Source organism: Nannobrachium achirus (genome assembly GCF_963921795.1).
Source record: "Nannobrachium achirus genome assembly, chromosome: 12".
Lineage (NCBI taxonomy): Eukaryota > Metazoa > Chordata > Actinopteri > Myctophiformes > Myctophidae > Nannobrachium > Nannobrachium achirus.
The window spans coordinates 34416581-34434470 of NC_137832.1; the positions used below are offsets into that span (position 1 = coordinate 34416581).

The following is a 17890-nucleotide window of genomic DNA, read 5'->3' on the forward strand; positions in this document are numbered from 1 at the left end:
CAGCTTTAAGAATTCTAATTACGTTTCACTGCAGCAGATAAATTATTATTGGAATGCACCTCAGGGAAAACAGGATAGGTGGGAAGGAAAGTTTTTAAGAAGTGAATGAAGCCAGAAATGGAATGTATGTTATGGTGAGGTAAGGTTATGAGAATGAGCCACTGGAGTCATGCCAGATACCCTACTCTCCCTGCTAAAGAATGTGTAAATGATGGAGGAACGTGTGGAATCTCAACAGGATCTCATGTACTGTTCTGTACTTTAGCAACAGTTTATGTTACACAAGTACTGATTATCTAAGGGATTGTAATATCTAGTCCTATAAGCTCAACCGTATGTGTATCAATACAACATACACATTTATAAACACAGAACTTTCCGTATAAGGGATGTACAAACTCACCTCCTCCTCCATCAAGGCCCCCACTGGAAGGCCATTGATCTCCAGGATCCTGTCTCCAACATGGATCGCATTCCGCATCTCTGGACTTATAAGCATCCCCCGAACCCTGGAGCAACACAGCACCAATAGTTGTATATTATCAAATGCACATAAAGAATATAATGGATTGTCGTTTTTGTTGTTTTCAAAGAAGCTCATGTCTGTTATTCAGCCAGTAAACACAGACACGGACAACATAGGACAGTGTCTGCGATCTGTGACAACATTGTTCATACACTTGAGCTGGTAAAGGTTGCATCAACAAGCTTTAAAAGCTCAACTACAAGCTTATGTATTCAGTGAGACCGACACACACTTGCATCCTGTTATTTAGAAAGCCTATAATCAGTGTCACGTAATGCAGCATTGGGCACACTGTCCCTGCAGTGCCACCAGAGAAGGGACACTTACTCTTTGACTTGGACACTGGCTGAGCCGCTGGCCACGTCCCTCACCACTTTGACGGAAAAGCCCCTCTTGCCGTTGGCAGCAGAAGGCATGGAGATGAGAGTCACTGTGTGTGGAAGGGAGTCTAGGACCGAGTCAGACGAACACTTCTCCAACATGGGTGTGAGGATCACCTGCTTGTAGCATTTTCCGCTGCACACAAGTGTAGGCATTAGTAAAGTATGGTCCCAAATTAAAAGTAACAGAATAAAGACAAACAGCTGTGAAACATTACCAAGGTGTAATTGATCTAATAATATGTCCACGTAAAGCTCCAGATTTTGTTAAAAAATTAATTAATATTTTTTTAAAATTACATTAATGTGTGCATTACAATTAAAAGTGTAATAATATCAAACCAAGAACTCATAATCAAAATTAAAAAACTATTAGTAATCGCTGATATGATGCAGTGCTCACTGCTCATCCGAACAGGAGAAATAGTTATAAGTGCTACAGTGACAACGTGTTACTTTTCAATCTTTCACCAGTTCATTCACCAAACAAATACAGCAGGAATGGTATAAGGACTCAAACACGAAAAGACGCAAACAAAGAAACTCTGCTAAATAAACCATATTCTGTATTCTGTCAGCAGATAATGCCTAAATACTCCATAAAAATCTGCAGCAACATAAAAATAAATGAACAAACAACTTTATTAATAATAATAAGTGTAATAATAATAATACAATAATAATAATAAAAGGTCTTACCAGTACAGTTTGGAATGTTCCACCAAGGCGTATGTATCCCTGTCCTCAATCACCACCTTGCAGCTTAGACACACAAAGCACTCTGGGTGATACTTGTATTCTCCGGCCACCTGGGAGGACAAATGCATTGGATTGATCTTCATGCTACAGTCAAGGTATATCCTCAAAGAAGGACGCGGTGCTATCTCAAAGGTGAGCATTCTCTGCTGCACCGAGCTCTGCTCTTCAGGAGAAGTGCGTTATGATATGCAGTGGTGCATGCCACCCGCCTCTTCTGGTTGAGTATGACACATCCAGTAACACCTGCTTAACCCTCCTCCACCTGTCTGGAATCTGCTATGATATCACTGCCTATACAGTCCTAAGCAACTCCCTTCTCCAATGTTCTCGTCACACCTCCCATTGCCAGCTCACACTATCCCCGGGTGATGTTCTCACGAACACACTGGGAACACACCGCCTTAATGACAGTTCCATTTCCCTTTCTATGAGTTGTCTTACACTCCCAACCAGCTGTTCTTTCTCTCTCCCTCGCATGCAAGATGACACAACATCTTCTATCCAGGCATTAAAGGGCAATGTGGCAGGCAACTTCATATACACCCCATTATTTGACTGTGAATAGGAAGACAGGAAAGGCAGGACAGAGAGAGGGAGGGAGAATGATAATAGCCAGTTTACGCAACGCGAGGCAGGACTACGGCTGCTATGACGTAATCGCCGTAGCGGTTAAAGTTAAGCAAACAGCCGTCGGCGACGGGGTCCCACCCCTTTCACTGAACGCCTTGGTTCCCATGGCGACGCGTCAACGCAGCAGACGGAGTAGACGCTACGTGGGAAGGGACCTTCTGGCGTTGTAGAGACGGCCGCGACAGCGGCAGGTTTATCTATCGGGCGCTGATCATTTCCGGTCACCGTTGTCATCTGCCATTGCCATAGCGTTGCTTAAAGTCGCTAATGACATGCAGCAACGACTTAGCCTTCATATAGTACTTTATACCAGGTTGGGAACCCTGAACTGTTCAACTATGTAGGGTATAGATGTCTTTGCTCAAAGTGATTTGCTCAAGGGTAACACAATTCTAAGTAGCTAACCAAAGCAAATGGTTATGTATTTTGGGATGTTAGCGCAGCTTGATCTTCAAACAAATGCATTTTTATAGTTGTGAAGTTGTCTGGTAGAAAAGCAGGCAGATATGTCAATGACAACGACACCTGTACTGTATTACAGGCAATATTGAAACACAAAACAAGTTATTACAGACAGCATCAGAGGTGACAGAACGTTGGAAAAGAAAGTGGAAGCTTAAAGGGGAAGACCACCCATTTTCAATATTGAACTATGTCATCAAACATATAATTTTCCAAATGTCTGTCTGAGTGAGTGTCTGTCTGTCTGTCTGTCTGTCACAGCGTTTCTCCTCAGTGGCTGGAGCAATTGATCTGAAATCGCATCACCATTAGCATATGAACACACCTGACATAACTGTGAAGCCCGTTTGTCACTTTCACAAATCATATGCTGTATATTAGCATTTTTATGGTGTATCTATATCTATTCTGCATCTAGCTTGAGGCATATCTATTCTGCATCTAGCATGAGGCAACATGTTTAACCAGCTGTGTGTGTGTGTGTGTGCGTGTGTGTGTGTGTGTGTGTGTGTGTGTGTGTGTGTGTGTGTGTGTGTGTGTGTGTGTGTGTGTGTGTGTGTGTGTGTGTGGGGGGGGGGGGGCCCTGTTACAGATTTTGTCCAAAAATCATGCAGATCGGTACACAGTATCTCTGTAGCCATTAAACCAAACGGGTATTTCTTACATTGATGCTCCTACATATTATCATGCAAGCACCAGTTAAAGTTACTTTCCATCCCTCATATACTGTGTGCACAGTGCACATCCCATAACCCACACACTGCACATCATTTCGGAGCTCATATCTTTGAATGGGTAAGGGCTAGTTAATATAACGTAGAGAGGTGGGGGGAAATAGAAAAAAGTTCCCCCTTCTGTGTTGCCTACAACTGGAAGGTTGATTTTGGGGTTTGTATTGTAAAGTACAACGGTGTGATGTCATCAAGTTGTACTTTACAATACAAACCCCAAAATCAATCCTCCAGTTCTAGGCAACACAGAAGGGGGGGTACTTTTTTCTATTTCCACACAACTCCTCAAGGGATATTAATGACATAGTTCAATATTGAAAATGGGTGGTCTTCCCCTTTAATTGTCAGCCATGTTTGTGAAAAAGCAACATCAGGTTCATTTCTGGATTTTAAGTCATTAGTCTACAACAGTGTTTCTCAAATGGGGATATGTGTACCCCTAGGGGTACGCGGAAGTACAGCAGGGGGTACTCAAGAAAATGCCCCAAAAAACATATTATTCATTGTTAAAGAATTAAAAAAAACATTGAATTAGGAGGGGGAAAAACATTTACTGCTATGTTTAATGATGACACATGGAGAAATTGGTGTGAGCCTTATAGTTGCTACCCCAAATTACATAGTGCCAGGCACCTGGGATGTGCTTGAAAGTTATAGACATGAAAACTTGATTGAAATGTTTTGGCCACGGTGTTGAAAATAAATCTCTACAACTCTTTCACTCCATTTCTTGTGATTTATATTCTTTAAATGGGGGATTTATAGCGTCATATAGGCCTACCACTATTTTTTTCTTAATTGCAATTTCATGGGAACAATGTTGTTGTCGGGTAAAGGGGGTACTTGGATTCAGAAATCAGGGAAAGGGGGAACTCAAGCCAAAAAAAAATTGAGAAACAATGGTCTACAATGTAGAACAAGTCTCTCATGGGAGCGTGTCGATATTGCGACATAACATTTGTTTGACGTCCCAGTAGTTCGATGATGGTGAATGTTATTGTTAACCTGGTGAAAAGCTAACCTGCCGATGCTGGTGACTGCTAACCTGGTGAATGTTAAAATGGTAAATGGTAAATGGTGCATTTATATAGCGCTTTTATACAAAGCGCTTTACAGAGATTGTGCATTACATTCACGCACACATTCATACACCGGTGGCAGAGGAAACCATGCAAGGCACCAACCAGCTCACCGGGAGCAATGTGGGGTTCAGAGTCTTGCCCAAGGACCCTTCGACATTAACTCAGGGGGAGCCCGGATTCGAACTGGGAACCCTTCGTGCTCTAATAACGGTTTCTCTACCCCTGGGCTATGCCGCCCCTGCCGTTAACCACTATGCCTAAACCTAACCCAAACCTCAGTAAAACTATGCCTAAACCTAACCCTAAAACCTAACCCTTTGTCGAACTAATGAAACGTAGAAATAGCAAGATTTCCCCTCTCTCATTGGTCTACAACGCACACTAATACAAATTAAAAATTCAACAAGGGAAAATGAATTGAAAGAATGTACAACATTTGAACCAGCTTTTCTTTCCCCCCTATGTTTCCGTGTGGACTGTGAATCAGAGTGCTGAGAAAGGATTCCCTCCTGCTACGGTAAGCATTGGGTGATGTAAGCCAAATGAGTGTAACCTTCAAGTAGTCTGGCCGTGACTCCCTGGCTGCAAGGCAAGAACAACATCACTGACCCCAGTCACAACAAGCTTCAACATGCCCACGCACACTGGTGGCAACGTTGGGTAACAGGGAAGAAAGACCGAGGTTTTCACTGAGTGTGAAAACACGTGCCTATTTTTTGTGCATGCAACTACAGAATGGGGTGTTTTTCTTAATACCTGTAATTTTGGGGGTCCATGACATGAAAAATTTTGAGAACAACATGATTTAGAAGAAGGATTTAGAAGTCGGGTCAAAGATCGGGTCAAAGATATTCAAAGACTTGCACTCATTTTCACGATTTTTCAAAAATAGCAGATCTACAAGCTCGCAGCGCGGCACTCGGTGCCGCGCTGTGAGCTTGTATATCTGCTATTTTTCTAAAGTTAAAGCATAAAATAATGGTTAAAGTGGTTAAAATCAAACGCGACTCGGGCGCGAGTTATAAGACTTATATTATAAGACTTTGTTGCTGTACATTTTCCCCTCTAAGCAGAAAAACAAGAGATTATCAAAGCAGTTTAATTTTAGATTTACAATGTGACAGAACAGTAAAATGTCACAGCACCCACTAAAAAAAAAATCCCTTTGTGGAATAAAACAGTTTGCTTCAATCTGCTCAGCAGAAAGCCCTTCGAATACCACAGCACTCACAACTAGCAGAAACAGCTTGGCATGCCTTGTCCCAGCTGAGGGCCCATGATGGTGCTGTTGCTTGGTAAGTGGCTGCCAACTCAAGCTTGCCAAAAATACTTGGCTACATGGACTAGTAGAGACTAGAGAGATGCCAAGACTAAACAGAAAGAGGTTCATTATGTGTTTTGCTTGGTGGCACAGAACCCTTCAGTTCAGACTCCACATTAGACCAGTTAAAGCAAAAATAACCCTGCTTGTTTCAAAGGATGATGCCATCAACCTTTTCAAAAGAAAATAGACTTTATATGAAATTTTACAAATATGTAACATTTTATTTTAGCACTAACTATTTTAAAGCCTCTAACAGTGTATGGGGATTTCTAAGTGCTGAAAGAAAGAAAGAAAGAAAGAAAGAAAGAAAGAAAGAAAGAAAGAAATGCATTAACTAACACCAACGAAACGCTGAGATTCTCTTTCCATACCAAACCCATTATCTAATTTCCTAATACTGGGATAAACACCTATTTGAGAAAGACAGACTAACTTGCCTTGACCCAATATCATTGTAACTTACCTCACCTACACTGTTTAATGCATAACCCATTGTTCGTGGATCAGTGCCTCTTTCTGTTATTCAATAAACTCTGTTCTATTTCATTCTTAAATATTTCTTGTCTCATTGACAAACCTTCATGTCAGCCTGTTAACACATCGGCTGCCCACGTGGTGTCTACAAGCCAATCTCTTTGATGTCGCTGGAGGCCCACGACGCGTTTGACGCGTTGTACAGTAAACTATACTGTACTGTAGCTACTGCACTTGGCTGCCGCGGTGATGAAACAAACTCCATTTCCCAACATGCAGCGCGCAATTACGTCACCCGGACGCGCTGTGTGTCTCGTTGACTTCCTGTCTAACGGCTGCACAAAAACGTGGTTTTCTCCTAATCTAGCTTTTAAATCACTTTCATTTCAAAACGGCAGCCTCTTCTACCTGCCATAACACAAACAATGTGGCTTAGAAATGATAAAAAACGGTCCTGACTGAAAGAAAAGATTTTCGCGAAATAAACAGGACATACTCCGATTACATTTACTCGGATTACTTTTCTCGCCAGTACTCTCGCCGGTAGGCAGAATGACGCGTTGCCATGGGCACCAGCAACACACACACGTCATACATCCGGGCACTCGATGTGTTAACAGAAATTGAGCAGCTCCTTTACTTTTTCCTGTTTATTTAAAGGAATAGCTACTGTATGAAAACCAGTCAAAAGATTCTGGATAATTAGCGTCGGAATCAATTAGTTCAAAGGAACATTAGTTAGTTCTTTTATTTATCCCACATTGTGTGTCATCAACTAGAAAATGTGTAAAATATAAGCAATACAAAGGAAATTAACCGGAAAATGTAATAACATGTAATTACACCACTGGAGAAAAATCCATCAATAAACACTGTGGGTAGTGGTAGACGAGGTAGTGTAGTACTGCATCTACACAGCCATCCCACTGCGGTGGACTTAAGCTAGGTAATGGAAGCACTCCAAACCAACTCGTGTTCTTCCCTCTCCAGGTCCCCACTAGGTCCAGTGACAGTCTATACTTCTGGAAATGGACTGTGAAGGACTTCTGTAAAGAGAACAGAGCAGGCCTCGAGGCGAGCAAGGGGGGGTAGCTAATACACAGATGAGGTCAAAGGCTCAAGCTGCTTTGTTCCACAGCAGCTCAGTGTGTAAGGCATCGCTCATCTGTGTATGTAATCACCACAAAACCAGCCTGCATGATATTCTTATGAATGTTAGTAGCATTGATCTCAAATCACTGGGGGAGGAACTGGAACATGGAGAGCTTTGACCCACTCTTTCTAAGGAATTAGTTTAAGTTGAGTTTGAGGGGAAACATTGGCAATGTCTTCATGAAAACATGCAATGAATCTTATTAAAGCACAACACTAAAGAGTCTAACCTCAGTACAGCCTATACCAGTGGTTTACAAACGTTTTATGCCCAAGGCACACCAAAGTAAAAATCTCACACTTCATAAAGAACCTCAGTAACTTGTGTTATTTCTCTGATCACTCTTAAAGGGATATTTCACTTTCAAAAACATTTTTGTTCATTTTATCATCTATTCAGGCTTTTGTGACCACCCTGGACAGATTTTAAGTCGCTTGATTCAGTATTTAGATATCTAATATTCATTTATCAGACACCCTTCCTATACAGAATACCAGAAGAGTCGCCGGAAAGAAACTCGCCTGGGCTGATGGTTTATGCCTTTTGATTGATTGACTGAAGTATTTATTAGAAGTTTAGGAAAGGAAAAGGTACAGTTTCATGGCAGTACAGTTCACTGATACAATGTCAACTAAAAGGAAACTCAGGTAAGGCAAGGCTTATTTGTTATTTTCCATTGAGATTAGGGCTGTCGCGATTAGGAATTTCTGGAGACGATTAATCGCCATACAAAATAATCGCCATACAAAATAATCGCGATTGACGAATATATTGTCTATTTTTACAGTATGTCCTGTCCTCTACTGGCTACACTGTCATTGTGACAGACTTTCAGTACAATGTACTAGCAACGCATGATTGACCTTGTTTTTATAGTTTATTTGTTTGCGTTGCTTCAACTATATGCACCCATCACTCTTTCACTTTGAGTAGGCATCTATTCATCTTTCACTTTGAGACGGACCTGCCCCCATTTTTTAAGGCATGGCTCTGCAAAAGGCTAACTGTCTATAAAAGGGTCGGTTTGTGTATCTGTGTGTCCGGACTCCTCCGAAGTAATCTTGCAAACCACTGAACCGATCAGTGCCAAATTTCTGCTTCTGAAATATAATTTATGACTTTTTGTACGGTTGTACAGTATATATTGCGATAATGTGGGGTTGTCAAAAGAAATCACAAGGCACACCTAGACTTGTCTCATGGCACTCTGTTTGGGACCAATGGCCTACAACACAATAAAGTCATGAGTGTTAATATAACTCTTCTTCAAGGGCTGAATTAACACAGGACTTTACTTTGTGTTGTAACCTGGTCAAGTACTTAACATGGTTAGCGTTTTAGGCCTATGTTTATTAGAACAGGAACTAAAATAGGTACAAAACAGCAGAATACTGACTGAGTGAGTAATAATCTTTGTGCAAAAGGCATTAGGGGATGATGTACATTTACAGCAGACTTACCATGGCAGGACCAGTCATTAGCAGAGAACACCCATGACAGATCTCCCCAAAGTTCTCCCAGTAGTGTTTGCGGCAGTACAGCTTGCCATCCTTCTCATAGTACCAGTTAGTCAGGTGGTCACAGCACACAGAACACCTGTAGAGAGGAAAACCATACACTTGGTAACTGTCCTATGCAGGAAATAAAGGAAGTGAAGGGAAAAGAGTGAACGGATGGTGTTTTTTAGCAGAGGATTTTTCCACCCATCAAACGGTCTACTTCAAGGTGATCTGCCAGAGGCCAAAGCCCAGCATATGATTTCAAAGGCATGTTGACAACTACAAGGGTATATCCAAGTAATATCTGAACGATATCTGTCAAGCCTTCACAAAGAATCTCATTGATTGACCAGAGAGTCATTTAGTATTTAAAAACGTGCATGCATACATGGTTAGTCAATACTTTTACCAGAAAAAAAGCCAAAGAAACCAGCCATAAAAAAAATGAAAAAAGGCTTGGATAGATGCCCAAATGGCAATTTACCGGTAGTTCATTTTCTTCAAACAGATACCTTATATTACAGACTAGTGAAAGGATTTCAACAATGAGAAGAAGGGAGATGGTGCTGGAGGAGGCATCAATCACTGCTGAACATGATACTTTCTCCTCCCAGGTTAGACAGGAGTGGAACATTAGCTGGAGGCCCTTTCTCCTGCATGACAGCATGTACTTTGTCTGCGTTCATGAAGGTAAATGTATTAGAAGTAGCTTGTTCCTGAGACATGCTATGTCTTGCATGTAAGCTGCTGAACTGGCTAGGTCATATATCAGGAAGAACAACCTAAAGCTGAAGTTTCACAATTCACAGCAAGAGAAATCTGAGAGAGAAATTCTGCAGAGTGCAGAATACCTCTCCCCCGAACACGGGTCAATTGTGTTTGTATAGAGTAGAGACGCTCAGCCAAACCGGATGCACCACAGTGGATTTGAACCCATGGTCTCTGCGGTGGTGGTGGACAAGTACCTGTACTTTAACCCTGCACCACCAAAGTGCCCTCATTTTGCACACTTAAGAATATACTCCTCCCCAGCAACTCAGTCAGAGTGGTGTTAATGGTTGCTAAAAATGTGAAAAGACTAAATTAAGCTTGATATTAGTCACCCCCTGATATTCCCAATTGCCCAGTTAGACAGACATCAATCAAAATATAAAGAACAATGGCAAAGGCATAGGGCTGTTAACATTCCTCAGAAATTTATTTTGAATATTGAATATATTTGATTCTTTCACTGCCAAAGACGAGTATACTAGTCAATTTGTCCGAGGTCCACAGTGCCAAAGACTGTCACTTGTCAAGGCCTCATTTCCGTGGTGATAGAGGGCAGGTCTGCAGTCTGTGAATGATCCCAGCCCAGCATCACCGAAGAGTACAGCCAAAGGACATGTGATCTCAACAAAAACTAGATGCATTACTCTTGTTTCCAAAAAATAAATAATAATAATAATAATCTCTCTGCTTTGGCTAAAACAAGCCACATTTAATTGGCTATAACTCTGCAACGGATAATAGCGGCTGAACCATTGTAATATCTTTATTACCAATTTAAAAACTACCAACATCCAAATCTGCACCACAATTTGCCACATTCCAGCATTTTAAAATTAGCCAGTTGTTTGCAGAGATAATGAAGCACCAATTTGACAACTATTTGTGAGTTTGTAAAAGATAATCAAGAAAATGTAATCTGCCAGGGTAAAGTCCATGGATTAGTCATGTGAGATTGAGTTTCGCTTGATGTTTGTATTTGCATGGTTTCATGACTTTCCATCTAGTTGTTATTCTTTTAAATCAAGGTTTAACTTATTCCACAGCGGAATACCAAATGGAACTGATACATGCCGAGTTTATACTTAAGCTGAATCCTGACTCTTCAACTAGAGAAATGTTATGGTTCTGGACTGAATGGCGATGGAACGTTTGCAAGTTATCTGCAGACTAAGAACAAAATAAACACAATGATGAACCTTTCTTTTAGAGATTATATTACAGAACTGGATGTCCTTTATTGTCTCCACCAGCCGAAGACATGGGGGAGAGTATGTTTTCGCCCCTGTCCTTCCGCCCGTGCGTCTGTGTGTGCGTCCGTCCGTCTGTTACCAGCTAATCTCCGGCGCCGTTGGCTTGTTCTCTGCCAAACTGTGCACACTCACTCCCTGGATGCCAATTCAGAACCTCTGCCCCACATTTTTCACATGGCCCTGTTCTAGCGCCACCAAAACACATTTATGTACACTACTCCTAGAGATTTTGTCCACAAATCATGCAAATTGAAATTTCTCAAATCAGCCACATGGTGGCACTATAACAGGGCAATTTGTGTTTTTACTATTAACTCCACCGATAACTGGAAAACTTTGTATGTGTATTCCATAGAGGCTAAGGATAAATCTCTGCCCTGCATTGTTCACATTTGCCTTTTATAGCGCCACCAGGAGGCCAACTATGGTAAAACACTTTCTTTGCTATTACTCCATCAGATTAACTCCAACAATCACGCAAATGAGTACACATTATCTCTATAGTCAAGTGATCAAGACCATTCCATCTGCTATTTCATATTCCATCCTAATTGGCTAATATTGGCTTCCAAAGTTTGCAGGATTGCTCAGTTTTTGAACAAAATGCCTAAAAATTATCAATGCAGCTTGCAATTACCGTGAAGTTTGCCACACATATTCCCACTAGGTCAAGGAACCAATTCTACCCTTTTCACATTGGCCTGTTATAGCGCCACCAGCAGGTAGACTTTAGTGTAACACATTTTTGGAACACAATGCCTCAAATCATGCATGCAGCGTCCGATTGCCATGAAAGGTCTAAGATTGGCGAAGAACACATGCCACCCTTTTTACATTGGCCTATTATAGCGCCACCAGGACACCTGCACTGGTGCAGACCTGTGCTCGGCAGAGCACTGCTTCTAGTTGTTACTTGTTTCAACCAAATTCAGGATCGGCACATTGAAACCACAGTTTCTAAAGGTTGAGGGTCAATACATGCTGCTTCCGACGTTGGACAAAACTTCCATTTTGCACAGGCTTTCCGAACTACTTCGGAAAGTCATGAAATCTGGGGCTGCAGGAGTGTCTGGGGGAGTGTCGGAAGTTCAGAATTAGTTGAAATGTAGTTTATCATCACCTCCCTTTCCGGAAAAAAGGTTGGATGTCAGAAGGAGCATGTCTTGCACTTAAAGACTTAAGTCTGTAGTATACTCCAAACAAAGTCTAATGTCTTTTGGCTTCGACAGGTGTTACTGAAACAAACAAAGTTCTATGAGGACGAAATTGTTTGGTGTTTTCACATTTTTGGAGACTTTCAGCTCAGAAGTGGATTCAGACCATTACTCAGCTCTAGTATATTTATTGCATTAACACTCCAAACGCACCCATGCATTGTAGTGGTGTCTACAATGCATAGTGGTGCAGTGCAGCAGGTAGGCTATAGTTTATTCAGGCTTATAAACATTGGGACAGATGATCCCAGAGATTAAAAAGCTTCTTGGCAGTGGCAACATGTGGAGAGACCACATATGCCTTTCTCTATTGCTTTAGTTGGAAGGACAGAGAATATGCAGGAAGTTATGGTCTGTGGTACAACCATCTTCGGGTACACACAGCGGTGTTTGATTTCATTAACATCAGCAGTCATGGTATTTGTATTAGAGGCCAAACTTCGACCGATATATTGATTTGGCCAATATATTGGTAATTATATGACTTTTTTGACATACTTGGTATAATCGGCAATTATGCAGCCAATGCATAATGCAATTTTACCCACTTTCAACCTGGCATTGGTGACACCCCAAATCCGATGCCTTGTGAGCTTGTAGATCGGCTATTTGTTTAACTTTTTGGACAGCGTTCACATGCTAAATAAAATAAATGTTTATGTCAGTATTTTATACATGTTTGTTGTCGATTGTATAATTAAAGTTAAATGTTGTTTTTCAGTTTATGTTCTTAATATATACTATAAAATATATCTGTAAAATTGTTATTTGTGATTATTCTTATTTGTTTACTAATACGTTAAATGTTCTCAAATAGAAACTCAACTTTCATCTAAGTTTTTCAAATTGATTTCAAGATTTTGCAAATAATTTTTATCTAGAATATTGGTCAAACATCAAGAATTATTGGTTAGCATCAGACACAGAATACAGCTTAACATTCCCACTAAGAGTAAAATTAGCTACTGTAACACCGCATTTCACAGCAAAATGAAAAAGAGAATTTCAGACTGATTAATCACCGGGAAGATGTGGGGAAGTGGTGCTGACAGTCTGCCATGATAAAGATCACATTAGTGAAGGGGACTGTATGGGCAATGCTGCCCTACCCACAGCTGGGCTATGGCCACAATATCTTATTAAGAGTTCTTTCTGATGGAAGACTGAAACGACATACTACCAGACAAAACAAATGACTAAAAATAACAGATAACATCCCTTCTTCACTCACGGTTTTAGTAAATACATCGTAAACATTGCTTACAAGTGGGCCTTGAGAATACATTTTATGTTTAGTGCCAGCTCTATTGTTGCCAATATAATATAATGACAGGACAATAAGTCCATGATTTACCAGTAAATCGCCCTAAGGGCTCTAAGGGCGAGAAGCAACCTGGCCCTAAAGGGCGAGGTCGCGCACATGGGTGCGTGAGGTTTTGCACATGGGTGCGTGCACATGGGTGCGTGTATGGAGTCTGTGAGGTCAGATGTAGAGGTATTGACCAGCTCCATACAGTATATGGAGATCTACAGTAAGTGATGATCCAGTCATATCCATGTATGGATATCCAGGGTTTGATGAGGTCAGTATTGTGATCTTCATATATGGAGATCCAGGTGATGATAGTCAGCTGTCCTGATTTGCAAATGAATTCTGTCTTGGCCATATGGAGCATCCATATATGGCCAATTCCAAATATGGGCTTAATATTGATGACATCAGGGATCTACATATGATTGCCAGAACAGGCTTCTTGGTCATTGAGTCCACAATGTGATGTCACAACAGGTCAGCTATAGACATTGAGGCGTTACTCACGGACAGATCTGCCAGGTTTCACTTAGCTGGGTCTGAATTTCCTAATTATGCTAACTGAAGATACATTCAAGTATAGACATAAGGCATGAGTGAGGTGTGAAGATACTGTAACTGTATCTGAAATACACATTATCATTCAAGATGTAAATGGCAATTGCACAACATTAGCTCAGTGCGTCCTTGGCAGGGAGCCTGTAAATTCATTTAAGAGTACATCCAATCCTTGAACAAACTGTCTCAGCAGACGAAAACAACTGATAACTATAGCAAAATGCTAGGTACGGTATTACACAACAAAAACAAGAAAACATATGACAGATCCTAAAGCACAAGACCTCCTCCTGCCTGTAACATAGGAACTGGTCAGTTTGTGAGTGTGTGTGTGTGTGTGTGTGTGTGGGGGGGGGGGGGGGGGGGGGGGGGTCACACTAAACTCAGGTGGTTATCCTAACAATGCAAGACCTGCCTACACAAACATCAAAAGGTAAACACTCGTGTATCACTCGTTTCCTCAGATACACATTCCAAGGGGAATGAATTCCTGTGTTGGAGTAGTAGTAAGTAACAAATTGGGAGGGTCAATGACACTGGCCTCAGAAGATAGAGAGGGAGCGTTTGACTTTTCACCACAAATCAAACAGCGAGTGTGTGTGTGTGTGTGTGTGTGTGTGTGTGTGTGTGTGTGTGTGTGTGTGTGTGTGTGTGTGTGTTCAATTCCATCTTACCCAGGGAGATCACAGTTACAATAAAACAATACAAATATATATATATATATATATATATATATTATACCTGTCGAATTTAGTGCGCTATTAACTAGTTAACTCACAATCGTTTTAATGCCGAGAATTTTTTTAACGTGCGATTAACGCAGCTGATGTTTGAGCCTCGGTGCGCTCCGTAGTATAGAGAGTGAGGAAGCGAATGCGCTGACAACAGTCAGTCAGTGTGTGATGCGGCTAGCAGCAGGGCTAGTCATAGTATGAGACCCCATAACTCTATGTATGAGACAGACAAAACGGCGGAGATTTTTGCAGCAGACAACCACAATATCACCGCTGACGGCGTCGCGCGCATCAAATACCGAAGCATCGAAACGGCACATCTGTAGACAGCGCGAGCCCCAGACGCTCCCAAGAACAGGAGCGCTCCAACTTGTACACAAGCACATAGTAGCTTACTTCCCAGACCCCCGCACCAACACGCTAACAGTGACCACCAAATGCATGCAACAACGGCCAGAGAACCCACATAGCAAACAGGTTTGGCCCAAACCTGTCTGGGCCTGGTTATGGCCCAATGGCCCAAATCCGGCTGAAATCCGGCAGGTCTGGCTGAGTGTCTCTAGTACTCTCTACATCATAACAGCTGGGTTTCTCAGTGAACTAGGGTGCCCAATAACACCAGTCCAGGGTGCCTCAGAATACTTTGATAATATTTAGAATGTATCAATATTACTTAAAGCTATACTGTGTAAGTTGCTCAACTGGTGGTCTGTAGCAGTATAGCAAACCGCGGTCGCGTTTGCTTTTTTCGTCCGTTTTTCGCTCGCGGACCGGGCCGTCAGACCACCGCGTCCGCCTCGCCTCGCCGAGACGCTTTCAATGAGGTCTCCCATGTCCTTCTACTAGCAGCGGTTGGGGAGTTACATGCTAGACTCCTCCAGTGTAAACACTGCAGTGTACTTCCTGAAGGCGTGTTTCCTAAACCCACCAGAGAGCCCGGCAGTGTATGTTCTGCGCTGTGATTGGCCGGCAGTGTATAACCCTCGCTGTGATTGGCCGGTAGTGTGATGACGCAATTTTTCCGCGAAAACCGGTCCCGGGCAGGGATCATAGAAAATATATAAAGAGAAGGCTTTAGAAGCTGAAAATAACGGAGTGGGGGTTCTAAAACTTTAGCGATTTAACAGCTAGGACCATTTTAAGATTTGTTTAATAAAAAAAGTTACATGGTATAACTTTAAGTTAAACCAATTTAGACCCTCTAATGCCTCATGCTTGCTTTGTAAAACACCCCTGAGTTGCACTGTACTTGAGTTATATTTATACACCACCAACTCTCTTCACCCAAAATAGCCGATCTACAAGCTCTTGTAGCATCTTGTAATGAGCTTGTAAATCTGCTACTTTTGGTTAATATCCCCTTAGAATAGGGATGCTGGGGTTTAGTGATTGAATGCCAAGTTTATTTTAGATCTGTCCTAATGAAAGATTTAAGGGAGCCCCTGCACACTCAAAAGTGTGCAAAATCATGTTCTTTATTTTCAGTTAAATAAAGTGCAAGCTTTTGGTCATAGACCTTCTTCAGGCATGCAGCACCTCGATGAGCGGTGTTCCTTTCACTATTAATCTGTCCTAATGGAAGCAGATATTTTCTCAAGTTGTTATATGTTTGTTAGGCCTATTATGGACGGTATTTGTTATTATTCCAAATAATAATAAATATGCTGTATTTGCATAAAGCAAGTAGGCTATTTGTCTACTCCCATGTTGATATATATAGTATATAGAGTATTAATATCTGTTTAAGGTAGATTTAGAACAAATACAAAATATGCGATTAATTGCGATTAATCGTGCGATTAACTATGGACAATTATGTGATTAATGGGATTAAAATTTTTAATCGACTGACAGCCCTAATATATATATATACACACACACACACACACACACACACACACACACACACACACACACACACACACACACACATTGCATAATTTGTATTTAAAGCAGTGATTCCAGTAGATTTGTAAGCCTATCTTATCAATGAAATGAATCAACAATGTTATAGCCCAAAACACTGCCGCAACTTCCCTCCATCCCACCCAGGCAGCAATGTCACAGTGAAGTCGCGATCGTAAATTAAAAGCAGTTTGTTGACAAAAAACAGATCAACTTATTTTCTTTGCTCGCACATACAACAGGTAAAATGTATACAGGACCCCTCCAGTGCCAATTGACCGGTGTTAATTTACCTCAGAGAGGATACAAATAGATTTGGTTCCATGCATTTTACCCCACTTTTACCCCACTTGGAGTAGCAAAAACACCCAAAACAACTCTTTTAAAAGCCTCCCGTACATAATTACAGCTAAATATCAGCAGTCTGTTTAGCTGGTAACCATGGTATCCAGTTAACTTGTCTCTGGACAAGATAACAGGCCGTAGCAAGCAATTAAGCATTAGACAACAGGGTGTGCATTATCGTGGTTATTGGCACGCCAGCCTTGCTGCAGGAACGAGCCGACAGGCGAGTTCCGTAGGCAGGGCTGAAGTATTGTGTTCGCGATTATACAATAGTTGCCCTTAAAAGAAAACATGTCAACTTCATTTCATTGTAATTAAGATATTCTATTGAAATGTATATATTTTTTCATGACAGATTTCGCCACTATGTCCCTGAACTTCACATGAAAACTGCTAGCGTTGCCACTTAAAAGGCATCGCCTACGGAAAAAATAAAAGCAAGTGGGTGGCTATTTTGCAACCGGGCAAAGCAGATTTCTTTGTTTGATGAGACGCGTGTGGTAATGCTCATTATTCGCATGGGTAGAGAGCTATTTCAAGCAATCAGATTGCTTCGTCAGAACTACCCGTTGTATAATGGTCAATGCCTGTGTGAAAGTTCAGATCATTTTCTCAACCCAGGAGAATGATGCGGATTAGACAGACTGACTGATAGAAGTTTCCTTAACTCAATCATTTCTAGTCACCTTCTTCTTTTCCCATCTTTTTTTCGAAAGCCCACATTCTCAATCACGTTTTTTTGGAAACCAAAAATTGCTGTTAGTGAAGTGAAGAGCTTCAT

The 17890-nt window shown here is 41.4% G+C and overlaps 1 protein-coding gene across 1 annotated transcript in view; it reads right to left on the reverse strand.

The window, feature by feature from the left end:
* Positions 1-17890, reverse strand: part of limk2 (LIM domain kinase 2) — a 31265-nt gene that overhangs the window by 9764 nt on the left and 3611 nt on the right. The window contains exons 3-6 of the mRNA XM_080739470.1: positions 8982-9117; positions 1606-1715; positions 854-1042; positions 404-509 (exon numbers count right to left, since the gene is read on the reverse strand). Coding sequence (XP_080595596.1) covers positions 404-509; positions 854-1042; positions 1606-1715; positions 8982-9117 — 541 coding nt within the window. The remainder of the gene's footprint in view (positions 1-403; positions 510-853; positions 1043-1605; positions 1716-8981; positions 9118-17890) is intronic.